General features: G+C 49.9%; 1 protein-coding gene across 1 annotated transcript; it reads left to right on the top strand.

Annotated features, from left to right (window-relative positions):
- The first annotated feature begins 4,343 nt into the window (after nt 1–4,343).
- Selenow (selenoprotein W) lies at nt 4,344–9,375 on the top strand. The gene is made up of 6 exons (XM_076927290.1): nt 4,344–4,495; nt 6,273–6,297; nt 6,395–6,448; nt 6,634–6,708; nt 6,794–6,892; nt 9,027–9,375. Exons 1-5 carry the CDS (start codon nt 4,467–4,469, stop codon nt 6,875–6,877), a joined length of 267 nt encoding a protein of 88 aa, XP_076783405.1. The 5' UTR covers nt 4,344–4,466; the 3' UTR covers nt 6,878–6,892; nt 9,027–9,375.
- Nucleotides 9,376–9,587: the final 212 nt, after the last annotated feature.

Raw genomic sequence — 9,587 nt, 5'->3', positions numbered from 1 at the left:
TACTCTCCATCATAGTTTTTTGGCTTGATTTTTGGTAGTTCTGAGGGTTGAACTCAGGACCAGACGCACCCTGAGCAAGCACTCTGCCATTGTGCTACTTTGCAACCCCTCCACTCCAGTGTCTTTTTTTGAGGCAAGGTCTCTTATTGAACCTAGAATTCTGGATTTGCTTAGGCTGGGTGGTCAGCTCGCTCCAGGGCTCTCTGCTTGTCTTGCCTTCTTAGTGCTGAGATTACAGGTGCCACAACAAGCTTAGCCTTTGTGTCAGCACTGGGGGTCCACTCAAGTGGCTTTTTCTATGATTAACTTCTCATCTTTGTCTCGAATTTGCTTCAAGTGACAATCACTCGGCTAGTACCCAACGCCTTCCCGCAGCTGCAGCTGCCTCCGTGGTTCCTTTTAGGTACAACTGCAGAAGCCACAGGAGCTTGGTGAGACAGGCCTTGGCCTAGCTCCCAGCAGCTCGGAGCTGGGAACTATGGTGTTAGTGAGTACGAGCACTCTAGTTTCTAAACCACATTCCCAGCCCCTCGCTGGTGGGTTCCAAGCAGGATCTCTGATCTCTTCAGATGAACCACATACATCCTCAACTGACACTGTTTGGTTTTGTTTTTCAATGGGGGAAATCTATCTTTTTTTAAAAGGATTTTTCAATTTTATGTGTAGAAATATTTTGCCTGCATGTCTGTATGTGGACCATGTGCATGTATGATGGCCACATAAAGCCTGAAGAGGTTGTGAGCCAACATGTGGGTGCTGGGAACCAAACCTGGGTCCTCTGCAAGAACAGCCAGTGCTTTTAACTCTGAGCTGTCTCTTCAGTCCAAATCTTTTTTTGATATATATATATATATATATATATATATATATATATATATATATATATATATCTGTTTTGTTTATTTACTCATTTCAGAGCTCAAGGAGAAAGCTAGGGTTTTAGAGATGACAACTCAGCGGTTAAGAGTGCCGGTTGCTATCCTGAGTTCAATTCCCAACATCCACATGGTAGCTCATGACCCCAGACCAGAATTCAGTGTTTTCACATCTTGCTAGTAATCCAGGCTTGGCAAACCTCCACGGTGACAGAGCACTGGCAATGCAGACTTGAATTCAAACCTCTCACAGAGGACACTAGACACACGCTAGAGATTCCTTGTAGTATTTTGGAAGCAAGAAGATTGGAATCTGATTTCCCTTTCTGGAGTGCATGAACACAGAACACTCATAAACATAAAATAAATAATTTTTTTTTTTGAGACAGGGTTTCTCTGTGTAGCCCTGGTTGTCCTGGAACTCACTCTGTAGACCAGGCTGGCCTCGAACTCAGAAATCCGCCTGCCTCTGCCTCCCAAGTGCTGGGATTAAAGGAGTGCACCACCACTGGCTGGCAAAAATAAATAAATCTGAGAGAGAGAGAGAGAGAGAGAGAGAGAGAGAGAGAGAGAGAGAGAGAGAGAGAGAGAGAAAGAGAAAGAAAGCTAACAGGCAGTTACTATAAGTTACAGATAAGGATGTGTGTCTCTGTGTGTGTCTGTGTGTTGTGTGCTTGGCTGGCTGGGGAGTTCATGTGCACAGTGTGTGTGCAGTGAGTATTCTCAGAGGTCATCAGAGTCCTTGAAACTGGAGTTGCAGGGGGTTTGTGGGGGCTGCAAACTGAACCTACATTCTCTACAGGAGTAGCCAGTACTCTTACCCATCGAACCACCTCTTTAGCCTGTGAGTAATTCATCCATAAGCCAAGTAGCTCCAAAAGTAGCCAGTGGCCACCAGACGTGACAGCAGTGTGGATCGGTTTTCCTTTCAGTCCTCAGTGTAACCAGCTACTTGATCCCTGATTTCTGGCCTCCATGATCATGAGATGAGGCGTGGTTGCAGTGTGAGCTACTGGGGTTAGGACACTTTGTAAGGGGAAGTAAACTGGTACAGCTTGTGCCATACACAAAGCAGATTTTTTTTCAGAAAGAATTGTTTTCCCTCCGTGTTGCAGCTGACTCTTGGAGGAAAAGCAAGATTCAAGGCTGAGGGGGTTAAATCAGCATGTGCAAAGGCCCTGAGACAAGAATGTGGCTGAGGTCCCTATTAGAACCTCAATGGTCCCTGTCACTGGGACGTTGGGAGAAAGGGTCAGAGGGGCCCTACAGGACCAAAGTAGCATGGATGAGCCGTGCTAAGGTTTGGGATTTTGTTCCAAGGATGTTGGGAACCACAGGAAAACTGGAGCTGTGGAATATTTATACTTGTCTCAGTCTCTATTCCTTGTTCTTCAAGACTGGCTCATTATTCCTTTCCAGACTGTGATCACAAGTCCTCAATCTGGAAACAGAGAGGATGGGGCACTGAATTTAGCCTGTTGGAGATGCCCGGTGAGGAACACAGAAGGTTCCCGGCTATCTTCACTGAGTTTTCCCCATCACACACAGCAGATTCTGGTTCATTCTTTCCAGGAACCCAAGTGCATGAACACTGTTGGGGGCCGACTTTTAGCAGAAAGCGGCTATCAGCTTTGCAGCCATCTTGAGCCATATACCCTGACATGAGACTTGGATTACAATAGCCTACAACAGCTGAGCACACTCCGATAATCTTGGTTTAGATACCTTGAGATTAAAGGTGCGTGAGATTAAAGGTGTGTAACTTAAGAGTGACTTTGAAGTGTAGAGATCAGAGTTAGAGACAAGACCTAAGGGCACGATTAAAGGTGTAACTTAGAGGCGTGGCTTAGAAGTGAGACATATAAAAGGCAGAGACAGAACAGATCAGAATCAGACTGAGATCAGATGAATCAGACACATCAGACATTAGGTAGAGTCTGCCCTCACCCTCCCTCTTGCTGAACCCTGACCCGCAGACCGGAGCGGTAGCTTTGGCTGGGATACAGTGGCCACCCAAACGTGGGTTGGCCCGGGCCTCAACATTTGGCCTAGGCTGTGACGTTTTTGGCTGCCCCAACGTGGGGCTAGTGTGGACCCCAACATTATTTTGGTGCCCAACGTGGGGCATCTTAGGCCCCAACAGAACACGACATCCTTTTAGGGAAAAACAGTTTTCTTACGGCTTTTAGGCCCCTGAATCCTCAGTTGCCAACTGACTCCTGTGAAGTCAAGTGGGGAGTGGTTGATTCAACTTTCATTTTTCTGTGGGAGAATCACAACCCACCATCTGCATGAAGGGTAGGGTACTGATGGGGAACCAGAGGGTAGGTGGGAAGATTGCCTTAGTTGATCCCTAGTTGACCATTGGTGGGGACAGCCAGTTGAAGTCAGTTAAAAAAGTCAGGTGACAGATAAACATCTCTGATGGTGAGCCATCCTTGGGGGAGGTGGGGGTGATAAAGGAAGGGGAGGAAGGGGGTGGGCATGCCATGCTGTTCATAGGGTGTGGAGGATATAAGAAACTAGAGAGCAGACTGAAATCCTGTGTGAATGAGTATCTCCTGTTATCGAATCTGTTCAGTTTCCAAGAAGAAGTGAGGTTCAGGAATCCTAAATCTTTAAATCATTTTGTCTACTTTTACCTTTTTTTTTTTTTCTCTTGAGACGGTCTCTCTATGTAGACCTGTCTGTCCTGGAACGCTCTGCATAGGCTAGACTGGCTTCAAACCCACGGAGATTTCTTGACTGCTGGCATTAAAAGCAACCCTTGGATTTTATTGTTTTGAGACAACTGCTCCCTTAGCCCAGACTAGCGTCACTCCCTACGTAGCAAGGCTAACCTTGAACTCAATCCTTCCCACATGCTGGGATTACAGACTTGTACACCCAGATAATAGGGTGCTAGGGACCCAACCTAGGCGCTACGGCCCAAGTCCCATTCCAGGACTTTCTATATACCCTTGTGCTGGAAGGCAGCAGGAAGGCGCAAAAAGAGGGGCTGCATGGTTTGGGGGTGCTCTGGGGGTCTGTGATGAGACAGCGGAGCCTAAAGCGTACACTGGGACTCTCAATTTCATTTTTTCAGACCTAAGGTCCATTTACTCTGAATCAATTAGGGCTGCGGGGGTGGGTGGGAGGTAGGGGGTGGGGGAGGGATCCAGTCCAATTGCCAGTCTCCCGGTGCGTGCCTCAATTTCCCTGCTCTGCCCCTCCCAGCCACACTGTAACTGAACTTCAGTCTCAACCAATCCTCAGCCTCCAGCCGCCGCCCTGAGGGCTGAACCATTGTGGCACGGAGAAGGGACAGCGAGGGGCTCTCATGTTACTGGTCCCAGGGACGCCGTCTATGGAGAAAACCCCGGATAGCAAGAGAACAGTATGGAGTCTTCTGTTGAGGGTCGCGCCCGTGGCCACAGCCCCTCGCTGTGCTCCAGAACCTCGGTCCTCTCATCACCCTGCTTCCCCCCACGCACTTGGTTTGCTCCGAACCCTGAGGTAGTCGGCTGTGCACACGGCCCCACGCACAGAGCTTGAGGTCCTTGTTGCTCGTGGGTCGGGTCCTCGCGTGGTGCGGGGATTCGGCGTGCGGCAATGGCGCTCACCGTTCGAGTCGTGTATTGGTAAGTCCCGGTGACTACAGTTCTCCCCCTTTCCTGCTCCGGGCTCTTTGTGCCAGGGACTCCCTTCTCTGCTCCCATCCTTTGTGCCAGGAACACCCCCATTCCCCCTTTCTCTGCTTCTTAGCCAATCTACCAGAGTCTGGTGGCCGAGTACGATGACTGTATTTCAGACCCAAAGGGAGGGATGGATTTCCAAGCGGGTGGGATGGAGGTAACAGAGCCCGATCCCCGGCGTCTGACATCTGAGTGATACTTTACCAGTGAAAGTGGAAACTGATGCTTGGGTCCTCTTTGAACACGTGACTCAGCACTGAGGGGGAGGGGAAGGGTAGCATCGGGTTTCTCTGGGGACCTTTAGCTTCTGACAGGGTGTTTCACTTCCCCCTCTCTGAGCAGCACTGGGTTAGAGAAGGCTGAAGGGTGTCCTGCTGGATTTAGGGAAGTCTAAGATACATGGTGTGGTGGAGTTGGGGGTTGAATCATAAGCGTTGTTGGGAGGTGTGGGGATGTCCTGTACCTGGAATATAGTGTGAGTTAACAGTGGTCACATCTGCCAGTGTGTACATGAAAAAGAGCAAATTGAGCCACGGAGTGGTGGTGTTGGTGCACACTTCAAATCCTAGCATTCTGAGGCAGAGGCAGGTAGTTAGTTCCAGGCCAGCTTGGTCTGCTTGTTAGAGGCAGCCAGAGTGATGTAGTGAGATCCTGTGCCTCTAAAAGAAAAAAAATAATATGGGATAGATTGCAGGGGTGAGGATTTAGCTCAGTGGTAGAGTGTTTGCCTGAAGTGCACCAGGTCCTGGGTTGGGTTCCCAGCAATAGAAAAACAAAACAAAAACCCAACACCTCTTACTGGCCTCTGATCAGTGGGTACCAGTGCTGTTAAAACCCCAGTCCTTTTCAGGCCTCAGTTTCCCCTTCTATAGTGTGAAGGGAGGGGTGATGTTGGTTAGTTACCTGTCAGCACTATAATCGTGCCCCTGCTAGAGGCAGGCATAGAAAGGCCAGCCATTTTCTCTAGATGGCTTTTTCTCCATCTGCATCTGACACTCAGCTGGCATGCAGTAAGTGACTAATAAGTGCTTGCTAAATGCATTCTGCACCCCTGAAGTCCCTTGAGGGCTCGCCCACCATTCTGTCTCCATCTTACAGGGGAGGAAACTGAGGTTGGAAATGAGGCCCTACTACTAATGACCCTTTAACTCGAATCTGGGCTCCCCGGTCCACCGAGCTGTTTGTGGTCTCCTCCCTCTCAACCCCCTGATTGAGTGGTCTGATGAGTCCCCAGTTCTCAGGATGTCTTTCGAAAGCCTGCTTTGATGTGTTGAGGCTCCCATGAGGCCACTGCACCAGATTCCAGGCACAAAATGGCCTGAAGTAGGGGATGTGGGGGTGGGGAGCTTATGTTTCATACTGGGTGCTGGGGAGAGTTAGAATTCCTGAGTGACAGCCAGGCGGGGGAAGAAGTGGGTGGGTGAGAATCTGCTGAGGCAGCATTTGTCCTAATTTACTTCCCTCTGTTTCCCTCCCCGTGGCCTCCTCTCTGTCTTGGCTCTCTTGTTTGGGGTGGGGTTTCTTTGTATCTCTGCACTGTCGCACACTTCTCTCTGTGGTGAGCACGTCTTCCCCTCCTTTGAGGGTCTTTGTCACCTCTGCATTCTCCTCTGGATCTCTGTCTCTTCATTTCACTGCCATTGCCTGCCTCCCTTGGGTACCTGTACTGCCTTGGATCCATGCTGCCCTGGTGGACTGTGACAACACCGGATTCACCTGACAGTGGAGCTTGAGGCTATAAGCCCAAGGTGAGTGAAGTAGGTCAGGGTGGGTAGGTACACCATCGGGAGGGTTTGCTGGGCCTGGCTGTGATAACTCCACCCCCACCCTGTACCCTTTTTCCAGTATCTCCAGCTCAAGGAGAAGCTAGAACATGAGTTCCCCGGATGCCTGGACATCGTGAGTCTTAGAATGGGCACAGGATCACACCGTGCCTTGTCTGTCCCTTGGGACTGGGAGGCAGTGAGACTGGGTTAGGCCAATCCTCTATCCTTTTGACCTGTGTTCTTCACTCCCTGGGATGTGATGGAGAAGGTATCCTTAAGAGGTCATCTTAGCCTCCTCTTAATGCCTTCTTTCCTCAGTGTGGCGAGGGGACTCCCCAGGTCACCGGGTTCTTTGAAGTGACAGTAGCTGGGAAGTTGGTTCACTCCAAGAAGGTAAATCCAAGTCCTGCCTTGTAGGGGGTCGGTGTGGGCTGGTCCATGTGTGGAGATTAGTTCAACTCTCCTCTCTCCTCCTCAGAGAGGTGATGGCTATGTGGATACAGAGAGCAAGTTCCGGAAACTGGTGACCGCCATCAAAGCCGCCTTGGCTCAGTGCCAGTGAGCCTTAGAGGCAGGGGTAAGGGAGACTGCTGGGAGGGGAGTTGCCACCTTGAGGTGTTGTATCTTTTCCTGTATATGGACTCTCCAAGTGGAGAGTGAGACATGGCCACATCCCAGGGGTTTCTGGAGCCAGGAGGTCATACCTGGTAGGTTGCAGAACGGACTGGGGAGGGGAGGGAGCAGGAGCTTGCCTTAAGTGCCCTTCTTGATTCACCAATGGGAGATGCTAAAGGAAATCAGGCTTGTGGTTGAGAATGTGGCTCAGTTGGTAGAGTGCTTACCTACTATGCAGGAAGCTCAGACTTCCAACTTTAACACACAGTAATGCAGGGGTAAAGTGACTTACGCCTATAATCTCAGCACTAGGGAAGTCAGGAATGAGCATTTCCAAGGCTGAGGCAGAAGGATTGCCATGAGTTAGAAGCCAGCAAAGACCTCATGAGACCATGTCTGAACAAAACAAAACGAGGCTAGAGAGTTGTCTCAGCACTTGAGAGCACTGGCTGCTCTTGCAGAGGACGTGGGGTCAGTTCCTGGTATTGACAAGGTGGTTCATAGTATATATCATATCTACAACTCCAGCTCCAGAGGAGCTGACAACCCCTTCTGGCCTCTGAAGGCACAGCACACACAGGATGCACAGACATACATGCAGACATACACTTCCTACACATAAAGAAACAAAACATGTACGAATTGCCACGGTGGGAAAGGCCTGTGATCCCACCCAACGTTTTGAAGGTAGAGGCAGGAGGATTAAGAGTTCAGTTATCCTTGGCTTCATGGTGAGTTTGATGCCAGCTGCAGCCATGTGAGACAGCCTTTAAATGAAAAGGCTGCTAGGGCTATACATGGTTTGGGTTAGGAACACCTGTTGCTTGCTCTTGCCTAGGTTCAATTCCCAGCACCACACGGTGGTTCCCAGTGCTTCCTAACTCCAGTTCCAGGAAATCTAATGTGGTATTTTGACCTCCATGGGCATCAAGCACTCGGGTTCTTACAGGCAAACCACTAAACACATAAAATAAAATGAATAAATCTAACAACAGCAAAGTGCTGACAAAGAGCCCTGGTAGTTTGGCCCTGAGGCACCTGTGCCTTTGACATGACATGGGCTCATGTGGGAGCAGGCCAAAGGCTTGTGTCTAACCTGGTGTCTTCTAGAACACAGCCCTGTTCCCTCTTCACAGCACACTCTCAGTTTTATTTATTAGTACTGGGAATTGAACTCTCTCACACATGCTCTACCACTGAGCCACACCCCCAGCCCCTCACTGGGGGATTCTAGGCAGGGGCTCTACCACTGAGCCACGCCCCCAGCCCCTCACTGGGGGATTCTAGGCAGGGGCTCTACCACTGACCCATGCCCCCAGCCCCTCACTGGGGGATTCTAGGCAGATGCTCTACCATCAAGCTAGCTTAATTTTTTCTTTTCTTTCTTTTTCTTTTTTTTTTTTTTTTTTTAATTTGAGACAGTTCTATCAGGTTGGCTTAAATTCCGAGTGGAGCCTGGGGTTACCTTGGTTTTGATTTCTTGCCAGTTGTTGCAGATGTGCTCTAAACTGGGCCACCTCGTGCTGCTGCCTGCTTGTAGAGGAGGCCGAGTTTAGACAAGCAGGCAGCACGAGGTGGCCCAGCCCGAGCTAAGCTCTGGTTTCTGTTTTTTTTTTTTTTTCTTTTCTCTAGACAGGGTTTCTCAGTGTAGTCCTGGCTGTCCTGGAACTCACTTTGTAGACCAGGCTGGCCTTGAACTCAGAAATCCACCTGCCTCTGCCTCCCAAGTGCTGGGATTAAAGGCGTGCGCCACCACCGCCCAGCTAAGCTCTGGTTTCTGACTCCACAATCTAGAAGACACTTCCTTCCATCCTCTCCGCCTTGGTGTTAGCTCCTATCCCTTGGCCTAGAATTGAGTATCATGCCCCATTTCCCATGGACTAGATGTCTGCTGTCAGCATGCAGAATCAGGAGTCTGGTTACAGTTTCTGCTCAGCTACACAGCGTGGCTCCTCTGTGAGAGGAACAGTGGAGAGGCTGAAGTAGGATTGTTATGATGGTAGGAAGATAGTATGCCAGCCACACCTGGCTCAGCCTTCCGTTTTATAGCCCCTCCTCTGCCTCTCAAGCTGACCTTTCCCTCTCTTTCTCTGCAGTCCTGAAAACTCCTGGCCGGCCTTCCTTGGCAGCCGCTTCATGACAGGAAGGACTGAAATGTCTCGAAGACCTGTGGTCTTTCCTTGATGTTCCTGCGGCCGCCAAGTCAGGCCAGAGATGGATTCTGTGTGTGGTGCCTCCTCAGAATCTACCTGTGCACGCACGCTGCCCTGCCCTCCTGCCCTCTCCCTTATCTCTCTTCTCTTCCCTACCTCTCTCTGAATTCCCCCATGTTTCCCACCTACCCTCCTGCTTTGGTTTCCCTTCTCCATCTCAAGACTGCAAGAAGATAGGCAGCCATGGTGCCAGGTGTTCCCGGTTGAATAAAGGTTGGATACAGCGATCCAAGGGAGGTGTGGTTTATTTTGGCTCGCCGTTTCGGATAACAGCCCTGGATGGGGAAACCAAGGTAGCATGGACTTGAAGAAGCTGGTCGCATTGTATCTGTAGTAATCCAAGTTCCGACTCTGGTTCCATCCACACCCCTCAGTGGTTAATAGCACTGACTGTTCTTCCAGAGGACCTGGGTTCAATTCTCGGTATTCACAACCATTTATAAC

Source organism: Arvicanthis niloticus, chromosome 29 (genome assembly GCF_011762505.2).
Source record: "Arvicanthis niloticus isolate mArvNil1 chromosome 29, mArvNil1.pat.X, whole genome shotgun sequence".
Taxonomy (NCBI): domain Eukaryota; kingdom Metazoa; phylum Chordata; class Mammalia; order Rodentia; family Muridae; genus Arvicanthis; species Arvicanthis niloticus.
The sequence above is the reverse complement of the archived record's forward strand: the minus strand, read 5'-3'. Positions and strand labels throughout refer to the sequence as shown.